This window comes from Saccopteryx bilineata, chromosome 5 (assembly GCF_036850765.1).
Source record: "Saccopteryx bilineata isolate mSacBil1 chromosome 5, mSacBil1_pri_phased_curated, whole genome shotgun sequence".
Lineage (NCBI taxonomy): Eukaryota > Metazoa > Chordata > Mammalia > Chiroptera > Emballonuridae > Saccopteryx > Saccopteryx bilineata.
The window spans coordinates 86,250,038-86,271,855 of NC_089494.1; the positions used below are offsets into that span (position 1 = coordinate 86,250,038).

Below are 21,818 nucleotides of genomic sequence, written 5' to 3' on the forward strand. Positions count from 1 at the left end.
AAAGTCAGTTGATCTTGTAAGTAAAATTGTTATACTTTGATAAAATATACCTGACACAAGTCTTTCTTCCTCAGAAGAGAGAGGCTTATTTTCTGTCTCATTTATCGTTTTTTCAGATATATCAAAAACTGGAATCTCTTCTAGTCCACGAGATCTCACCTTGATTCAGGCCAGTAAACATAAAAACAAAACCAACAAATTGAAAGTTACTCTTAACAGGATGAACAACAGTACCAACACCAGTAAATAATTTGACAGCTCATCACATGATTATTAGCTTAGCTAATATTGCTAAGAAACAATATTCTACTAGTACACATACAAAAACTACATGTGAGCCTCGAAAACATTATGGTCAGTGAAAGCCAGTCACAAAAGACCACAGGTTATATGATCCAAATTTTATAAAATGTCTATGATAGGCAAATATATAGAGAAAAATGATTGGTAGTTGCCTAAGGGTGGAAATGAGTGACTACTAACAGCTACAAAGGTTTCTTTCTGGAGGTTAACATTCTAAAATGATACCAGTAGTAGTTTTATACTTTGTAAATATACTATTAAAAAAAAACAAACACATCATGAAATTGTGTGTTGAGGTACAGTGAGTTTTATAGTATGTGGATGTCTCAAAAAAGCAGCTTTAAAAATTTTATTGGTTGGAGCATCATCAAGGTTGCCAGTTCGATTCCTGGTTAGAGCACATAAAGGAACAACTTGATGTACCCACCCCACTCTCTCCCTTCCTCTCACTGAAATTAAAAAAAAAAAAAAAAAAAAGTAATGTTCAGAGACAATTCCCAGGGCTCATGGATCACAAAAATACTGCAGAAACTAATTCTTGATCTATGAGACTAAAAATTACCAATATACTTTTTTTAAACTAATAAATGTTTTTAAAAATCACAAATAAATATTAAATTTAGGTCTTTCAAGTCCTCAGGATTCAGTAGTTGCTAAACTCGTCTCAAAAATTCTACTCTAGCCCTGGCCGGTTGGCTCAGCAGTAGAGCGTCGGCCTAGCGTGCGGAGGACCCGGGTTCGATTCCCGGCCAGGGCACACAGGAGAAGCGCCCATTTGCTTCTCCACCCCTCTGCCGCGCTTTCCTGTCTCTCTCTTCCCTGCCCGCAGCCAAGGCTCCATTGGAGCAAGGATGGCCCGGGCGCTGGGGATGGCTCTGTGGCCTCTGCCTCAGGTGCTAGAGTGGCTCTGGTCACAATATGGCGACGCCCAGGATGGGCAGAGCATCGCCCCCTGGTGGGCAGAGTGTCGCCCCATGGTGGGCGTGCCGGGTGGATCCCGGGCGGGCGCATGCGGGAGTCTGTCTGACTGTCTCTTCCTGTTTCCAGCTTCAGAAAAAAAAGAAAAAAAAAATTTCTACTCTAGAATGCTGGTCTTCATCTCTGACAGTCCCTATTTTTCCTTTACTCACTATTTTGCATGTCAGTGGATAAAGTGTCCCTGCCTTGGTTTCAGGAGGGCCAGTGAACCCTTTTGAAGTGATATACAGAATTTCCCATTTATATTTTTATAGGGAAAAGACTCCAGCTTTCATCAGAAACTCTGAAAACATCATTGACCGAAATGTTTAATGTGAAAAAAGGTCAGACTGATCAAGACAAAAAAAGTCACACTGCAAGATTTTTGTAAATGTTTAGATTTTAACTTTGAGGTTTTAAGAACAGCAGCCGTGAAACCAATTGCCAGTTTGGTGGTAGGAAAACAGAATTCAAAGGATCAAGAGGTGCACTCTATAAAAACGGTTCAAAATAAATGACAAAAACTTCTCTGTGAAATTGTAAAATTATCTTTTAAGTTACTCCTGGCTACAAGGGAGAAGAAAAGGTGCCATGAAATGAACTTTTAAGCATATGTATACTTGAAGTACAAACTTGTGTTAATTGTATTACTAGATTATTTACAGTCATGCACTGTTTAGAATAGGGATACATTCTGAGAAATGGGTTAGGCCCCTGGTCAGCAATCTGAGGCTCACGAGCCACATGTGGCTCTTTGGTCCCTTGAGTATGACTCTTCCCACAAAATACCACGTACAGGTGCTACCTCGATAAGGAATGTTCCTGCCTATATAGTTTAAGTTTAAAAAATTTTGGCTCTCAAAAGAAGTTTCAATCGTTGTACTGTTGATATTTGGCTCTGTTGACTGATGAGTTTGCCGACCACTGAGTTAGGCAATTTTGTTGTTGTGTAAACACAATAGGGCAGTCACACAACCCAAATGGTAGAGCCTCCCATACAAGTTAAGCTATATGGTATAAGCTACTGCTCCGAGGCTACAGGTTCAGCATGTTACTGTACAAAACACTGAGGTTAAAATCAAGCCTAAGCAAAACAGATGCAATCAAGAGATGCAGTACATGCGGAAGTTAGGAGGCTGACAGGGTAACATGGCAAACTGTTTCACAGCAAACTTTTTTAGCATATGAAGAAAGGGTACACTAAAATAACAACAACAGTTTAGTGTAGCAAATACATAAACTAGTAACACAGCTGTTCATCCAAGATTACTACTATACATAACTGCAAGTGCTACACTTCTATACAACTGGCAGAGCAGTGGGTCTGTTCTCACCGGCATCGTCACAAACATGTGAGCAGTGCACCTGCACTACGATGTCAACAGGAGCCGGGAATTTCCCAGTCCATTATAACCTGGGACCACTGTTGTACATATGATCTCTTGTTGACGGAAACATCTTTGTGTGGCACAGGGTGTCTTTATACATGATTTATAACTGACACTGAGTTTTTACCTGTTGCTCATGATATACTCTGAGAGCCTTCTTTACATTGGACACTTTTGGTGAACGGATTGGAAGAGTTTTTATTTCAGATGCTGTAAGAGCACTCAAATCACCAATTGTTCTTATATTCTTGGCTCTAATGAGTTGTCCCAGTCCTCTTGCCCTGAACAAATGAGAAGAAGGTAAAATGTCATTATACAGTTTCATATTTATTCTATTTAAGGACCTACACCCAGCTGAATTTCCTGATTTAAGGTTAATCAAAACTGGATTAATACAGGCCCACCTAACCTACTGTGAGGACAGGCACGTGTACATTTAAAAAGAAAAGTTATCTGATGTGTATACCTGGGTTAAGCAATAGCACTGGAAATAGACAAAGCCTGATGTGTGCCTCATGCTTCACTAACACGATGACCGTTAACATTGTACAATTCATCTTATAAAATGTTCTTACACAGTTTATGAGTAAAAATAAGTTAATGCATACAAAGAATTCAAAACAGCACCTGGCAAATAAGCACACAATTATGAGAATCGCTTTGCTTGTGTCCTGTCAGTTCCATCTTTCCAGAAGAATTTTCATTTCTAAAATGTGTGTAAAGCAGGGGTCCTCAAACTTTTTACACAGGGGGCCAGTTCACTGTTCCTCATACCATCGGAGGGCTGGACTATAAAAAAACTATGGGCAAATCCCTATGCACACTACACATATCTTATTTTAAAGTAAAAAAACAAAATGGGAACAAACACAATATTTAAAATAAAGAACAAGTAAATTTAAATCAACAAACTGACCAGTATTTCAATGGGAAATATGGGCCTGCTTTTGGCTAATGAGATGGTCAATGTGCTCCTCTCACTGACCACCAATGAAAGAGGTGCCCCTTCTGGAAGTGTGGCGGGGGGGGGCCAGATAAATGGCCTCAGGGGGCCGCATGGGGCCCGCGGGCCGTAGTTTGGGGAACCCTGGTGTAAAGGTTTATATAAATCAATCCTAAATATAAAAACCTTGGTCATTTAAATAGTCCTCTTAAGTAAGTGGCATCTTTAAGAGCAAGGCAGACGCTAATTAATCGCTTACCACATGTTTGATGTAATCTGAGGTAAAATGATGTCGACTGGTGCCAAGCAGTTCACCAGAGCCGGGTAAACGCTCTCCGCTGGGCATGAGATGGATTCTTGAGTCATTTCTGTAATCTTAGAATAAATTTCAAAAGTCACTGAACAGAGATCACCATACTAAACATGAAAAAAAAATTGCATGAATAACTAAAGCACTTCTTACTAAACACTTCTTTGAGCTCTTAAATTTAGGGCTACGTGATCCTGGAAACAGAAATCCTTTGCTTGAAGTGGTATTATGCTAGACAGAAGAGAAAAAAAAACAAAAACAAAAAAACTCAGAACCCTAGAGAACTAAAATTTTACAACTTAATTTTCACAAAATCTGAAATGTAATAAACTACATTAGCAATTATTTGCTGGATAATCACTGCCTCTTACCACCTCCTCTCTTCATGTGGGCTTATAAGTAGCAGACAAAAGAACAATGTATCCAAACAAATCACACTTTTTTTTTAGTTAATCTTAAGATAAAACTATGCAACAGAATTCTGTCTCTGCATATACATGTATATTTTAAAGCCTACAGCTTACCTTAGATTGTGCGGTAGGTGAAGTTTTAACACCTTCTGCTATGGGGGAACTATTTGAAGAATGGGCCCTAAAAACAGAACATCGCCTATCAATGTCATCTGCCAATCCTGCTTGATATATTGGATCTGCAAAGGAGACACGGCGAACCTAAAAACACAGGTCATGTTTTTTATTTGACAATAATAAAATTTTTTAAAATAACACCATAAATTCTTATTATAAGGTTACCCAAAAATAGAATGTGAGTTTAGAGCCTTAATTTATTTCACTAGAACTGCAGGCAGTTCTTCCGACTGACTGCTTTTGCAGATCTATGCTTTAGGTGATCTATGTTCTACAGCAACAGAGTGAACTGGGGACAATAGCGGAAATTTGATCTTGCATGTGGCAGTGAAAACTGTATAATCCAATCCTGCTAGGGTTATGGGCTTAACTATATGCCACCCAGACAGTAAAGAATAAGGTAAAGAGGTAGACAGAATATGAACTGGCCCTGGTATATATTACTAATCTCTGAACTCTTGGAGGGTACTAGACTCATAGCAAATGGGTGGTGTTTTTTTTTTGGAGCCAGGAAGGGAGAGAGGGGGGAGGAGAGGGATGAGAAGCATCAACTTGTAGATGCTTCATTTAAGTTTTACTGACTGCTTCTCATACGTGTCTTGACAGGAAAGGGGAGGAAGGGGGAGCCCAAGGTTAGCCAGTAACCTTGGAATGTCAATGATCCTGGGTGGAAATTTTTGTTTCTTTTTTTGTTTTTAATTTTAATTTAATTTTTTTTACAGAGACAGAGAGAGAGTCAGAGTGAGAGATAGACAGGGACAGACAGACAGGAACGAAGAGATGAGAAGCATCAATCATTAGTTTTTTGTTGTGCATTGCGACACCTTAGTTGTTCATTGATTGCTTTCTCATATATGCCTTGACCATGGGCCTTCAGCAGACAGAGTAACCCCTTGCTTGAGCCAGTGACCTTGGGTCCAAGCTGGAGAATTTTTGCTCAAACCAGATGAGCCCGTGCTCAAGCTGGCGACCTCGGGGTCTCGAACCTGGGTCCTATGCATCCCAGTCTGATACTCTATCCACTGCGCCACTGCCCGGTCAGGCAATTTTTGTTTCTTATCTCCAGCTTGAAGTCATTTCAGTTTCTTCTAAACTCTTACAATGTTCACTCTACTTGATATAAATATGCAAAAGAACATTTACATTTTGTTATATATGCATGTTTCCTAGTCTTGATCCCCAAAACGTGGGCAGATTCTGTATGTATCTACGATAGCAAACTACAATGTTATACTGTTGCCTAAATAAAAGTGAAATATGAAATTCTATCAAACAAAACGTAATTAATTGGCAGAACAATCTAAAGCATACTAAAAATCCAGAAACAGATCCTCCTTATATGGTCAATTAATCTAAAACAAAGGACATATAGTTGTCTCTGGCCGTATCACGGTTCACTTTTCACGGTCTCACTATAAAGTGATTTTTAGTATGTTGTATATATCTAATTTTGTATTGAAGATTTTTCGCTGTCACAGGATTTTGCAGTATATAGGTATTTTTATATATTTATTATTTTAATAATTTTGCAGTAAAATAAGCAAAATAAGTGTGGGAAGGTTTATAAGAGTGTGGGGCAGATTTATAAAGCCTTAAATAAATATAAATAATAAACATAAGTTAACTACTAACAGATTTTTGCCTATTGCAGGGGGTTGTGGAACCTCTACAGTAGGGTAAAGACAGTTTTCATTAAGTGCTACTGGGAAAACGACAGGCACATGCAAAAAATGATATTGGACCACTTCCTTACACCACATACAAAAATAAACTCAAAATGGATTAAAGACCTAAAACTTAAACCAAAAACGCCTAGGAAACACCACAGGTAATAAACTCTTACATCCATCTTAGCAAAACTGATATAGGACTATGTTAAAAGTTTCTGCAGTGAGAAACCACTAACAAAATGAAAAGACAACCTACCGAATGGGAGAAGATATTTGCAAATGACACATTTGATAAGGGAGTCTATATACAAAATATATAAAGGAACTCATCTCATCGTATAAAGTAACACCAAAAAAACAAACACTGAACATCACTAATCACCAGAGAAATGTAAATCAAAACCACAATGAGGCCCTGGCCGGTTGGCTCAGTGGTAGAGCATCGGCCTGGCATGTAGAAGTCTGGGTTCGATTCCCGGCCAGGGCACACAGGAGAAGCGCCCATTTGCTTCTCCACCCCTCCCCCTCTCTTTCCTCTGTCTCTCTCTTCCCCTCCCGCAGCCAAGGCTCCATTGGAGCAAAGATGGCCCGGGCGCTGGGGATGGCTCCTTGGCCTCTGCCCCAGGTGCTAGAGTGGCTCTGGTGGGCATGCCGGGTGGATCCTGATAGGGCGCATGCGGGAAGTCTGACTGTCTCTCCGGTTTCTAGCTTCAGAAAAAGGCAAAAAAAACCCCCAAAAAACCACAATGAGGTACCACCTTACACTTGTCAGAATGACTACCACAAAAAATAAACAAATATAGTGGTCCCTGGTCTATCACGAGGGAGGGGGGTTAGGTTCCAGGACCCCCACCCCCACAATAGGCGGAAATCCGCGAAGTAGCGACCTTATATTTATTTATTTATATATATTTTAAGGCTTTATAAACTCTACCCACACTTTCATTATTTTTTTAAAACTATTTTATTTATTCATTTTAGAGAGAGGAGGGGGAGAAGGGGGGGAGGGAGGGAGGGAGGGAGGGAGGGAGAGAGAGAGAGAGAGAGAGAGAGAGAGAGAGAGAGAGAAAGAGAAAAGGAACAGGAAGCATCAAGTCCCAAATGTGCCTTGACCAGGCAAGTGCAGGGTTTTGAACTGGCAACCTCAGCGTTCCAGGTTGATGCTATATCCATTGCGCCACCACAAGTCAGGTCCTCCCCACTTTTATAAACTTTTCTCACACTGTTATTAACCTTTCCCACAATTAAAATAATAAATATATAAAAACACCTATATACTGCAAAATCCTGTGATATAGTGAAAAATCTGCAACACAAAATTAGACATATACTGTAGGGCCAGTAGTTGCAGCCGCTGTCATGGCCATGCCCATGCAGGTTCCCACTGGGATTTGGGCAATTGGTAAAGAAACAGTGGAGCCATAAAATGGTGGGCCATTCCTTTATTCAAGTCTCTCACAATGCCTGACCAGGCCAGTGGCGCAGTGGATAGAGCATCAGACTGGGCTGCCAAGGACTTGGGTTCAAGACCCTGAGGTCGTCAGTTTGAGCACGGGCTAATCTGGTTTGAGCAAAGCTCATCAGCTTGGACCCAAGGTCGCTGGCTCTAGCAAGGGGTTGCTGGGTTTGCTGAAGGCCCTCGGTCAAGGCACATATGAGAAAGCAATCAATGAACAACTAAAGTGTTACAATGAAAAACTGATGATTGATGCTTCTCATCTCTGTCCGTTCCTGTCTCTCTGTCCCTATCTATCCCTCTCTCTGACTCTGTAAATAAAGAAAGAAAAAGTCTCACACTGGTTGACGAGCAAACACACAGGGAAAACACTTCCCTTTCACTCAGGGCTCCCAAAGCCACTGACTCATTCTCCGGTTCCACAACCAGAATATTCTCTGATTCTTCCTAGAATCACAGGGCCCACCAATCTTGGTGGAGTTCACAAAAGCCCCTTACTTACATCTCGTTCCCCATCTGCACACGTTCTCCTTTCTCTGCCAACATGGCTTCTTTCTCCCTCCTATCCTTCTCTCTCTACTTTTCAAAACTTTCTGGCATGAATATTTCTCCTCCAGCAAACATTAGAAAACAATGGCCCTTCCCAAGAAGGAAGGCAATTTGCAATTTCAGACCACATATACCTGGCGCTGCCCAGCCCCCAATGCAAACTATAAGCGAGAAAACATAAAAATCCTATTTTACAGTTATTTGACCAACATAGTTTAAATATCTGCGATACAGTGAGATAGCGAAGTGAACTGTGATATGGTGAGGGACAACTGTAGTAAGTGCTGGGTGGTGGCTATAAGGGGAAGTGAAGAAAAGGGGACCTTCATAAACCTGTTGGTGGGGCTATAAATTGGTGCAGCCACTATGGATAACAGTATGGAGAGTTCTCTAAAAATTAAAACAAAACTACCACATGACCCTGCAATTCCACCTCTGGATAGCCAGCCAACGATAGATAAAATGGCTACTCAGCAGCCATCTGGAGACCAGTGCAGGCCCAAAGGAGGGAGAAAGGCTCGAAATAGAACCTTCACCCCCCCCCCCCGTAAGGTTACAGTTAATTTGCTTGCTATTCTTTCTTTAAATTTTCCTCTTTGAACACACACTAGCTTCATGTTTTCAGTTTGGTCCATGGTTTCTACCTTTCAGCCAACACTAGATGCCTATCGACAGCTGAATGGATAACGATGCAGCATATATATAAAATGAAATGATACTCAGCAATCAAAAAACAAAACAAAAAAAAACCAGGATAAAATCTTGCCACTTGCAACAACATGGATGGATATTGAAGGTATTATGCTAAGTGAAGTCAGAAGAGAAAAACAACTATCACATGATTTAACTTATATAACTTATATGTTATCTAAAGAACAAAACAAGCTTGACCTGTGGTGGCATAATTGGTGAATATGTCAACCTGGAATGCTGAGGTCAGTGGTTCAAAGGCCCCATACTTGCTCAGTCAAGGCGCACGCCAGAAGCAACTATAAGTTGATGCTTACGGCTATTCCCTTCCCATCTCTCCCTCTCTCTAAAATCAATAGATAAAACCTTTAAAATAAATAAATTAGCAAAACCAAACAAAGATCAACTGTTACAGAGAATAAGCAGATGGTTAGCAAAGGGAGTGGATGAAAAAAAATTTTTTTTTAAAGTTTAATGTGAATAAAAAAAGAATGCTAAGTAGTTCATAGAAACAACAGGAAGGCAAGAAGGCCAAGCCTGGGGAAGGTATAGATGGGTAATAAAAATAAAGTATACTGAAGACAGACATAAATCTCAATGCACTGCCATCTTCATAAACTTTTCAAGAACTTCTATGCCCTATTTAATTAAAACTTAAGATACTTAAATAGTAAGAGCCTCAAAACAAAAGCAAAAAACCAAAAAGCAAAAACAAACAAAAAAACCCCTCAAAAAAGGTATCTTTACAAGGACTAATCTCTGAATTTTCAGTTTAAGAATTTACAATGCGCCCTGGTCGGTTGGCTCAGCGGTAGAGCGTCGGCCTGGCGTGCGGGGGACCCGGGTTCGATTCCCGGCCAGGGCACATAGGAGAAGTGCCCATTTGCTTCTCCACCCCCCCCTCCTTCCTCTCTGTCTCTCTCTTCCCCTCCCGCAGCCAAGGCTCCATTGGAGCAAAGATGGCCCGGGCGCTGGGGATGGCTCCTTGGCCTCTGCCCCAGGCGCTAGAGTGGCTCTGGTCGCCGCAGAGCATCGCCCCCTGGTGGGCAGTGTGGCCCCTGGTGGGCGTGCCGGTTGGATCCTGGTCCGGCGCATGCAGGAGTCTGTCTGACTGTCTCTCCCTGTTTCCAGCTTCGGAAAAATGCAAAAAAAAACAAAACAAAAAAGAATTTACAATGCATCCTGGGGAAGTCTTCACACTGTGCTTGCTAAGAACAAAATCATCATATCTATATACATATACACATTTGTATGTATGAACACACCTACTGTAAATGGTAGGCTCAATTTAAGATGGCAGTGGAAGTCAATGTGACTCATCCTCCCATAACCATATCAAAAATAAAACTGCCTGACCTGTGGTGGTGCAGCAGATAAAGCATTGACCTGGAAACACTGAGGTTGCCGGTTCGAAGCCCCAGGCTTGCCTGGTCAAGGAACATATACAGTGTGTCTGTAAAGTCATGATGCACTTTTGACCCGTCACAGGAAAGCAACAAAAGATGATAGAAATGTGAAATCTGCACCAAATAAAAGGAAAACTCTCCCAGTTTCATACCTATTCAGTGCAGTTCGATGTGGACTCATGCACAAATTTTTTAGGGCTCCTTAGGTAGCTATCCCGTAGAGCCTCTACAGACTCGTCACTGACTGATGGCCTACCAGAACAGGGTTTCTCCACCAAACTGCCGGTTTCCTTCAACTGCTTATCCCACCGAGTAATGTTATTCCTATGTGGTGGCGCTTTGTTATAAATGTACCGATATTCACGTTGCACTTTGGTCACGGATTCGAATTTAGCGAGCCACAGAACACACTGAACTTTCCTCTGTACCATCCACATCTCAACTGGCATGGCCGTGGGCTGCTCTGCTGTATACATGGTGTTACATCATCATCTGCGCATGCACACATGCTGCCACATTATCCTACAGAAACTGGGAGGGTTTTCCTTTTATTTGGTGCAGATTTCACATTTCTATCATCTTTTTTTTTTTTTATTTTTTTTTTTTTTTAAATTTATTTTTTACAGAGACAGAGAGTGAGTCAGAGAGAGGGATAGACAGGGACAGACAGACAGGAACAGAGAGAGATGAGAAGCATCGATCATTAGTTTTTCATTGCGCGTTGCAACACCTTAGTTGTTCATTGATTGCTTTCTCATATGTGCCTTGACCACAGGCCTTCAGCAGACCGAGTAACCCCTTGCTGGAGCCAGCGAGCTTGGGTTCAAGCTGGTGGGCTTTTCCTCAAACCAGATGAGCCTGCACTCCAGCTGGAGACCTCGGGGTCTCGAACCCGGGTCCTCTGCATCCCAGTCCAACGCTCCATCCACTGCGCCACTGCCTGGCCAGGCTCTATCATCTTTTGTTGCTTTCCTGTGACCGGTCAAAAGTGCACCATGACTTTACGAATACACTGTAAATGGGAGTTGATGCTTCCGGCTCCTCCCCACCTTTCTCCCTCTCTCTCTCCTCTCTCTCTAAAAATATGAATAAAAAAAGAAGAAGAAAAGGTTTGACTTAAAAAACTAAACTGTGTTATATTTAGTGGGACACTTGAAAGCATGTCAACATAATAAATTAAAAAACTGAACTGCAGAAAAGCTGTCACTCAGAACCACTTGAAATCTAGTTGAACCATTGTCCTACAACTAAGAATATAAAGAAGCCACATCAGCCTGACCTGTGTTGGCGCAGTGGATCAAGTGTCGACCTGGAATGCTGAGGTTACTGGTTCAAAACCCTGGGCTTGCCTGGTCAAGGCACATGCAAGAAGTAACTACAAGCTGATGCTTCTCTCTCTCTCCTCTCTCTAAAACCAATTAAAGGAAAAAATTTTTTTTTTAATAAAGCCACATCATGACTGGCAGGAGGGCAGAGACAGTGAACAGGCTGGACGAACATTCATGTGTGGCTGATAAAACTCAGGAGGGAGACCTTGGGCTATGGAGGTCCCCTCCAAGGATAAAGGGGCCCCAGCCCCACACTAGACACCCCAGGCCAGGGTTCCGGTGCCAAGAAATCTCATAACTTGACTGTAAAACTCAGAGAGAACTGTGGCTGAGTGAGATGGAGGGTTGCTATAATCCCAGGCAGTTCCACTTAAAGCGTACATATACTATCTTACTTCAGTCTGGGGGGTAAATCCCTACCCTGTTGACTGCCAACAATCAAGGCTCAACTGTAACAGGAGGGTGTATATAGCTCACATGTGAGGGGAGGGGGAGGGTGTGTATAGTGGGGGGGGGGGGAGAGGCATGCACCCAGACTGCCTAGCTTGGGTTAACAGGGAAGCTGTGCCAAAGGACTCTACAGAACAAAACTCAGAAAAAGAACTAAACAAAATGGAGACAAAAAATCTACTAGATGCAGAGTTCAAAACTCTGGTGATAAAGATGCTCAATGAACATAGGCGAACAGTAGACAAACTCAGAGCTTCAAAAGCATAAAAAAACATAGACAGGGGCTTGAAGGGTTTGGTGAAAAAGGTGGAGATTAAGAAGTACAAATTGGCCTGATTAGGCGGGTACACAGAGGACCCAGGTTCGAAACCCCAAGGTCGCTGGCTTGACCACAGGATCATCTAGTTTGAGTGCTGGATCACAGACATGACCTCGTTGCTGATTTGAGCCCAAAGTCGCTGGCTCTGCTGTAGCCTCCCCGTAAAGGCAAGTGAAAAAGCAATCAATGAACAACAAAGGTGACATAACGAAGAATTGATGCTTCTCATCTCTTTCCTGTCTGTCCCTCTCTGTCTCACTAAAAAAGGGGAGGAGGAAGAGGAAGTAGCAGTAGTACAAATTGGTACAGTGTAGGAATTATAGTCCATTAACATTCTAGTAACTGTGTATGGTCTTAGATGGGTCTACAATGACCACTTGTTATGTAATGCCTAATCACAGGGGTATACATCTGGAAACAATACTGTATGGCAACTATAATTAAAAATTAATGTAATAAAGTTAAGTCACCCTAAAAAAAGATAGGCTTTATTTTAAAATTGAGAAATGGACCTGGCCAGTTAGCTTAGTTCTTTAGAGTGTCATCCTGAAACATCATGGTTGCAGGTTTGATCCTTGGTCAGGCAAATACAGGAAGCAACCAATGAATACACAACTAAGCGGAACAAGTCTAAAAATCATACAATCAGAAAAAATTAGTTTTAAGATTAAAATAAAAATTAAGAAAAGCCCACTTTGTTAATAAAGTAGATCTATCTTATAACATGTAACTTGCCTTTTAAAATTAATTCAACAAATTTTAGGGCCAGGAAGTAAAACAGACTTAGAATAAATATTCCATGTGTATAAACTAAAGGAGTTATACTTTACTGAAGATGGAAAAATAATTATAAGTGAATTCATATCTAGAAACTGATGAAAGACACAACTAAGATTTTTTAATTAGGCAAGGCCTGGAAATAAAGTTCCACTTAAATGTTGTTGAAACTGCAAGCATAATGTCCTAGTACACACAAGGGCTAACAAAGGCCACTTCACCAGATTTTAAATGTGTCTCCATATATTAGGGTATGAACAATGCTCACAATTGTATAAAGATCTTTAGTGTCCTGAAATAACAAAATATCTAAGGGCTTGTCTCCTTTTCTCACATCTTTCTTCCACCTGCCCCTTTCCCTGGCAACAGGAAATATTCCAAATGAGTGGCTATTTAAGTCTAATATTCTGTCATTCACCAGCTGTCACCATGTGGCCAAAATATTCCAATTAAGCATGGGTCATATTCAGCCTCAAACCCCCTACCTTGTGAACAGGCGATGAGATCTCATCTTCTTGGGGTCTCTTTAGTCCCCTCTTTAAAATGCTGCTGGATGGAGAAGCCAAAGGAGACCAAAAACAGCGTGTCTGCATGCCACTAGGACTGTTAGTTCCCGAAAAAAGTAAAGAATCAAATTCGCTTAACTTTTGAGGAGATGTATTATTGTCTCCTGTTATTAGTTCAGAGATAGTTCTTTCAGATGTCAGAGATTGTGGTGTTTCCTTCATTTTCTCTGAATGGGGAACTTCCTGTAAAATTTCACCATCATTTTCCACTTTCATTTGACTGGCATCTAATTCTGGTTCTTCAGGTTTATTAAGTACAATGTTTGTTTCAGTTTTATTAGAATCAACATTTTCTTCTTCAGTGGTCTTCTCCAGTGAGTGAGAAACAAACTTGTCCATTTCTGTCTTCAATCTGTTGGTCTTAGCTTCTACAGGATTTGGTGCATTGGTAGTCAAGTCCCCATCCACTGCTTCATAGATACGGTTAGGTTCAGTCTTCACCTCACCAAGCACTCTTTCTTCACAATTTTCCATTTCAACATGCACTGCTTCAGATATGCCTGGATCAGATTCATCATTTCCCCCATCTAGTTCCCCAATTGCTGTTTGGTCAGAAACATGTACCTGAGCTCTTACTTTTATAAGTGTGGTATTATCGGGATGAAGAGCTGAATCAAATTGCTCGCTTACTGCTTCTTCAGTATTCAGTATTTCAGCTGCATCTGATTCAGATTCATCCCTTTTACTGTTTTCCTCTGTTGCCTCTTCCTCAAAATTATCAGTTTTGGCATTCTTTTGTTCAGAGACACTAGCTTCAGATTTACCATGTTCTACATCCAATTCCATAGCTTCTACTTCTAGATTAAATTCTGCTTTTACTTTACACACATCTGCTTTTAAAACATTAACTATGTTCTCTGCACTTACTTCCTTTGTCACGATAGCCTCTGGCTTTCCTTCTTTGGTTTCCAAAGCAGAACATTGCAGTGAAGTATCTCCGTCATCACCTAAACATGGGCCAACAGCTGTACTTATCTTATTGGACGTCTCTTGGTTTTCAACAGGTAATGCTTCCTTAGAATCTGTATCACAAGTTTCTTCTGTAAAATTTACTATTTCAGAAGGAAGAGAATCTTGAATATAGTTTTCTTTCAACTCAGTTTCGGGTACAATTATTGAATCATGAATAGTATCACTGTGCTCCTTGAGACCCAAATGAAAATTCACACTATGATGCTCATCTAGAAGTTTACCCCCAGAGTACAGATTAGCATTAGAAGTCTCTGATATAGTTACAGGTGTCTGCACATCTGTCTTTTCCATTTTACTGATCTTTACATCGTAATTTCCTGTATTCATTAACCCAAGGAATGACTTTTCTGAAGGCTCTGATTTTTCCCTACAGCAATCACAACCTTTATATCTCCTTACCCTCCTACTTCTTTTGTGTTGGCATTCAGGTGCCTGAAAAGATTTTTCAGAAAGCAAAGAAATGTCTGATGTCCCTGTTTTTGGGCTTTCTTTCACACTGTTATTCTCTATGGACTCTCGCTTATGTAATCTCTTATTGGTATTTCTAGTTCTCAGATTTAATTCTGATACAGAATTTTTAAGAGAATGTTCTATACATTTGTTGGTTTTACTTTTTCCTTCGTAAGTATTCGGTGCATCAGAAACTTGCAATAAATCTGAAGGCAGTGTAGAATCTTGAAGAGCTCCAGTATTACTTTCATCAGTTTTTTCACAAATTTGAGCTTTTATATTTATGTCCACTTCAGAATTTGCTTTATCATCATGTGTCTGATTTTCAACTCTTATATATTCCTGTTTTTCCATTTTCTCTTCTAGATCTTCAATGTCAACACCCTCACTGTTTTTGTTTTTCCATTTTCCAGATCTCTTCTTTCTAGAACTTTCTTCCTTTGCCTCAGAATTATCAGATTCAGAGTTTTCAATGCTGGAAAGTAAACCCTGGGATGCTTTTCTGGTTTGATATCGTGTTCGTCCCCTTACTGGTTTCTCAGAGGACTTATCTGCAATGTCTTGAGCAGCATCTCCTTCAGATTTAATATTCTCAAGGTCTGGCTTTCTTCTATCTTTGTCAATTTCAGCATCAGTGCTGGTTTCCCCGAAAGTCTTTTCATGTAATGTACTTTTCTCAGTTAAAACTTCCTCTACAGTTTGTTCAAAAATCAGCTCTTGCTTAGGCAGCATATCATCTTTTACATGCAACGGACCCTTCTGAAGAGTCTTTTCTTCTTCGTTACGTCTTTCCTTTTTTTGATGATTATTTTCTTTATCTTGGCTATCAATGGTAGGCTCTGTTATTTCTGAACGTCGCCTTAATGATCGTCTAAGGGTTTTCTGATTTGGAGTTATCTGAACACGACTATCCTCATTTACCATTTGATCTTCAGGAATCATGGCTGGGGGTGTATTTTCTTTAGACTCCAGATTACTTCCTAATGAGGTTTCCTCCTCCACAGTACTGTGTTCTAACATAGCACTTTCTGTTGTTGGTTTAAGCATTGTGTCCTCATGTTCTAGTGCAGATTCCAAGAGATGAGCTTGATTATCTAACACACATTCTGTTTGACTAAGCAAACCAGCTGAGTTATTTTCTAAGGCTACCATGCCATCAATAGACTCCTGAGCATTTTTCTCTTGATAAGATCTCATTAAGAACTTAGACCTTTTATTCCCTATTTGCTCAGCAGTATTTGACCTCAGGCCTGTTCGCTTACTTCCATAAACTATGTTTTCAGAGTCAGATTTTGAAAGAACTACTTCTCTTTTCCTTGCTTTTGGTGGAACATCTGTATTAGTCATGCCTTCCTGGTTATTTTTCACTGTAACAGCTGACAACATATTATTCAAGGGGGATGGACTAAAAGGTCTATTTTCTGAACCAAACTTCTCCAAAGTAATAAAGGTTTGCCTTCGACTTGTAGGCTGTGGGGGTGTTGCAGAAATAGTGGTGTTGGAAACTGAGCTATTGCTGACACCAGAAGTGTTTTCTGGTCTAGATTCACAGTGAGATGACATTTTCTTTGATGAAATTAAAGCTTTTTTTCTGGCATCGTTATTACCATTCGGTACTCCCAGACTGGTTTCCTCAGGAAAATCACACTCATTATTTGAAAAAGAAGTCTTTTCAAGATGTTCTTCCACACCACAGTTTTCTGTGACATCTTGAGTAATGACAGGGTCTCTCTTCATTTGTTTCTCCTGCACAGAAATGTACATATACATAGATTAACCAGCAAATAATTGACTTTCTAGGGAAATTTCAGTGTAAAACCTTAGTAATTCAAAATGCCATCACCAACTTTCAATGTTTTGTAAATATTCCAAAGGTAGTGGTAGGGCTCACTAATTTTTTTCTTAAACCAAATACATTTAAACACACCAACATCCACACACCTACACAATAAGTACAATTCTGTTCACATTTGCTAGTGGGAGTTAAGAGATTAAATAGCAAATCTTAAAATGAATGCAAGAGGCCCCATAAAGGAAGAAGGATGTGAAAACCCCAAAATATGAAATATCAAATATACCTTAAACAGCATCTTGGAATCTTCCTTTGATTTTTCAGCTAAACAAGAAATTTCCCTGAAATAAATAAATACAAATTAGAATAGTTTTAATTAAAACTTTAAAAACCAATTACTTCAGCGTCTTCCATACTTACATAGACTCTTCCTGGCTATACTGAGAAAAAAATGCATCTTGTGAAACATCCAGATTATTATACATGGCAGGGATATCACACCTGAAAAAAGATTTAAGTTCAAAATCTGATATTCTGATAATTAGAAATTAAAACCTACAATCTAGTTCTAAGAACAATATACAATCAACGCTTAGATTCTTATTTTCCATAAAATCACCTGTACCCTCCTCTCCAACACTAATTCAATAAAGGAATTCAGTTTAGAAACAACTGGTGCAATTACTAGGGAGCTTTATACAATTTGAAATGTAGTTTATGTACAATTTATCTTAATAGCCTTAAAGTACAATATATTATACATGCTGGTATCTTAGCTTGCTGCATGAAATCTAAGCATGATTACAAATACCCAATTCAAGATAAAAGAACTACAGGCTCTGGTCAGCTGGCTCAGTGGTAGAGCATCGGCCCGGAGTGTAAAAGTCTCAGGTTTGATTCCTGGCCAGGGCACACAGAAGTGCCCATCTGCTTCTCCACCCTTCCCCCTCTCCTTCCTTTCTCTCTCTCTCTTCCCCTCCTGCAGCCAAGGCTCCATCAGAGCAAAAGTTGGCCCAGGTGCTGAGGATGGCTCCATGGCCTCTGCCTCAGGCGCTAGAATGGCTCTGGCTACAACAGAGAAATGCTCCAGATGGGCAGAGCATCGCCCCCTGATGGGCATGCCGGGTGCATGCAAGAGTCTGTCTGCTTCCCCACTTCTAACTTTGGAAAAATACAAAAAGATAAAAGGACTACAAACCTTTTTGTTTTGAGTACTTCTTTCTGATGGTCAGTCAGTATTCTTTCCTTTCCTTCTTTTCCTTCCGGAGATATAAACACGAAGTCAGTAGACTTTTCTTCTTCCAAAGGCACTTCACTCTTTGTCTTGGGAGATGAAGATTCTAGTTTCAACTGCAAATTGTTAAAAAAGTAAATGTATGCCTGACCTGTGGTGGCAAAGTGGATAAAGCATCAACCTGGAATGCTGAGGTCACCTGTTCAAAATCCTGGGCTTACTTGGCCAAGGCACAGATGAGAAGCAACTACTACAACTTAATACTTCCCTTTCAACCCTCACCTTTCTCTCTCTCATGTCTCTAAAATCAGGAAAAAAACCTCTCTAAAATTAGAAAAAGAAACTTTTTTCTTTTGTATTTTTTCAAAGCTGGAAACAGGGAGGCAGTCAGACAGACTCCTGCATGCGCCCGACCGGGATCCACCCGGCACGCCCACTAGGGGGCGATGCTCTGCCCCTCCGCTAGAGTGGCTCTAGTCGCGACAGAGTCTGTCTGTCTCTCCCCGTTTCCAGCTTCGGAAAAATACAAAACAAACAAACAAAAAATAAGTAAATACATGTACACTTCAGTTACCAAATTATTTTTCCAATATGTCAGTAAATCTCTCTCCTAACACACTCTGAAGAGTTGAAAGGTTTTAAGTTCAAACCCATACAATATTCCTGGTAAATAACAATTAGTACAATGTCCCTCCCTTTTACTGCACTTCTAATGTTCAGAAAATAAAAATTATTATTCCTCTTTTAAAAGTAGGTAAGTGTGCGCCTACCAACAAAACAAGGGAAAATATGTTTTTCAGGCCACATAGAAATAAAGTTGTTTAACAGGAGAAAAGTATATCTGTGGCTGTCAAGGTGAAACATGAACTAGTCAAGGTTCAGTTATCAAAATACTATGTGCTACATATCAATATTTTGGTATTATAATGTTATTTTTACAAATATTCAGCATGACTGTTATTTTCATTCTACTGCACTACAGCTGCAAGGCTATATTGGAATGTCCTTGAAAAATAACATTTTTCTTTTATTTTGCCAGGGCCATGATCTCAAGATTCCAAGATATCCCTTAAGAGATCATAAAAGAGAATTACTATCAAAAATTGGTTAGATGACAAGATATTTAGTTTTAGAATTGAAGTTAAAATAAATTCTTAACCCTAGTATTTGTTTTTATTCAACAAATTCTAAAATTTTCTCCTCTTACACTAACTCTGTTACAGCTATTCATATCTAGTATTATTCCATCTCTGGGAGCTTCTCCTTAATGGATGCTAAGTAGCATGCAGATCTAACTTTACTAGGAAGGAATTATCTCCAATGTTTCTAGATTACCATGCCATCCTAATATAGTCTTTTCTCGATCAACCTCATTTTCTCCTGCAATCCCATCTTTTGTTTGGTCTTTAACAGCTTTTCCTTCCAATTAGAAGTTGTGTGTTTTCAAGCTTCCAAATACTCTAATTTTATAAGTTCTAGGAAATAAACTTTGGAAAAACATACTTTAGCTGGTGCTTTCATACTTTCTTTTGTGCCCTTCGATTGTGCCAAAAGAGACTCTCTTTTTCCACTTGATTTTCTTTCCATGCCACTTATCTTCATATTCAATTGTGAATTTTCTGTCTGTTTTATGACAAAACAATTTCATTAAGTGCAACTGTTCTACTTTATTATTCCTTTTCACGTTTTAAATATTCCAGTGTTATGAACATTTATTTCAAATTTCTAATAAAATAAAGTCAAAGAAAAGAAAGGTACCATTTAATTCAATAACAGCAACAAGATTTGGTTATCTCCAACACACACAATAGCTGTTTTGTACTATTTAATTTTATGAACTCTAAAAAGATATACTACATAAATATTACAAAAATAAATCAAACTGCTCGACTCAAATACCCCTCCCATTACTGGAAATAGCTCTAAAAGCAAAGTCAAAGCCACAAAACAATAAAGCAAGGGTATTAGAAAATACTAAATATCAAGTTCTTCCCTATTGACTATGTGGGTTTTTCAGGCCAAACTACAACAAACAAGTCTCAACAAATCTAAATAATATTTTTATTTTAGCCAAAAACCAAAGCCAATACATACATACAAACAAACAAAAAAACCAGGTAGATTATATTGTTATTAAAGGAAAATGTCATCTTGTTATTAAAGGAAAATGTCATCTAAGGATGAAATTGTCTTAAGGATGTTTTTTCTACCTCATGGGAAAAACATTATCCTTGCCTTTACTCCTTGACCTTCAGAGAGTAATCAAGTATCATTAGGTAAAGTAACTTTAGTCCAAATGGGTGATGTAATAGCAAAGATGTGTTTTTCTGACAGTAGAAATTACTTATGGAAAAAAATGAGAGAATGAAAACGAGCTCTTGCTTAGATGTAGACAAGTAACTATTACGCCTAGTTTATCTAAAGGAACATTTAACGATGTATTTTAATAAATATAGCCTTTCCAAACAGTACATATGAAGTTCACTAATTCAAGAGATTAGTGAACAAGCATTAGAGATTATTTACATAAGAATCTATGGTGAAATTTACTGCCTTTAATTCACAAATTTCAAGCCAGACAATTGACTCTACCAAAAATATCCTATATTATGAAACATCTCTATTCAAGTTGTATTTAACTTATCACTAAAAATCACATTACTAAAAATCCTAACTGAACATTATTCAAAAGTAAAAAACAAAACAAACTTACTGCTTCTGAATATAGTCCACTGGATTCCTCCACAATTTCAACATTTTCCAAACCAGGCAACAGAAGGAGAAATTTTTGTTTGGCTTGTCTTAGTATTGGTCTTTAAAAGAGTACATAAATATATATACACCTTGAGTCAAATAATATTGATGAGTACTGACAATATTACAAGAACTCTTTAATTATAATTTTAAAGTGACAAAATACATATACCTTAAAGACTATTTCTTACTCTATGTATACAAAACTGGGAGGAATTACTGACAATAAATTTTTTTCCTAAATTCTTTAGTTTCCAAATTTTCTTTTTAAAAAAACTTTTCAAACTTTCCAAATTTTTATTGTGGAAAATTTCAAACAAAGGCAGACTCATGTGCATATTACCTTGACTGAATAACCATTTCCTGCCCTCTGGGTTTCTTTTGTTAAGATTAATTTCAAATTGCCTTTTATGCTTCTAAAACGAATAGGTTACTATTCTAAAATTAAAACAAAAGGGTAAAAAAATGTTTAATAATTACACATAGTCCACATATTTCAACTTAAGAATCCTCTGCATTAACTCATAAGAAAAATTTATGCTAAAAACAAAAAGAATTTACATGATCACAATAAAACAACTATATAAAAGTATAGTGGTCAGCGTACTTTAACTCTTCAGGATAAATCAACGTCGTCCCTTTAGCAAAAGTGGCATTCCAAAACTGAGCACTCTGTTTTCGAATCTGCTTATTCTTATGCAAAAATATGACGCATAATAATGGTGCAATCTCTTCGAGAAGTTCACTGTCGTAAGTTCCAGTATAGGTGAAGTGTAGACAAGCAATAATTTCTCCTAGTAGCTTTTCTAACTAGGGGAAAAAAAGTTTATTAGGGAAATACTTGGAAAAATTACTTTGTAGGGGGGGGGGGAGAAGCACGACCCATATTAAATTTAAAAACTCACAGAGCATGTGTC

General features: G+C 39.0%; 1 protein-coding gene across 11 annotated transcripts in view; it reads right to left on the bottom strand.

Annotated features, from left to right (window-relative positions):
* Positions 1–21,818, bottom strand: part of RIF1 (replication timing regulatory factor 1) — a 73,741-nt gene that overhangs the window by 6,619 nt on the left and 45,304 nt on the right. For 8 of the 11 annotated variants that reach the window (XM_066232881.1, XM_066232882.1, XM_066232880.1 and 5 more), the window contains 12 exons: positions 21,509–21,711; positions 20,861–20,960; positions 19,651–19,770; positions 18,112–18,263; positions 17,334–17,414; positions 17,200–17,254; positions 13,619–16,867; positions 4,426–4,572; positions 4,055–4,132; positions 3,851–3,966; positions 2,776–2,929; positions 51–159 (listed from right to left, as the gene is read on the bottom strand). In XM_066232881.1, the coding sequence (XP_066088978.1) occupies positions 51–159; positions 2,776–2,929; positions 3,851–3,966; positions 4,055–4,132; positions 4,426–4,572; positions 13,619–16,867; positions 17,200–17,254; positions 17,334–17,414; positions 18,112–18,263; positions 19,651–19,770; positions 20,861–20,960; positions 21,509–21,711 (4,564 nt within the window). The remainder of the gene's footprint in view (positions 1–50; positions 160–2,775; positions 2,930–3,850; positions 3,967–4,054; positions 4,133–4,425; positions 4,573–13,618; positions 16,868–17,199; positions 17,255–17,333; positions 17,415–18,111; positions 18,264–19,650; positions 19,771–20,860; positions 20,961–21,508; positions 21,712–21,818) is intronic. The other 3 variants (XM_066232887.1, XM_066232889.1, XM_066232890.1) reach the window with 2 other exon arrangements.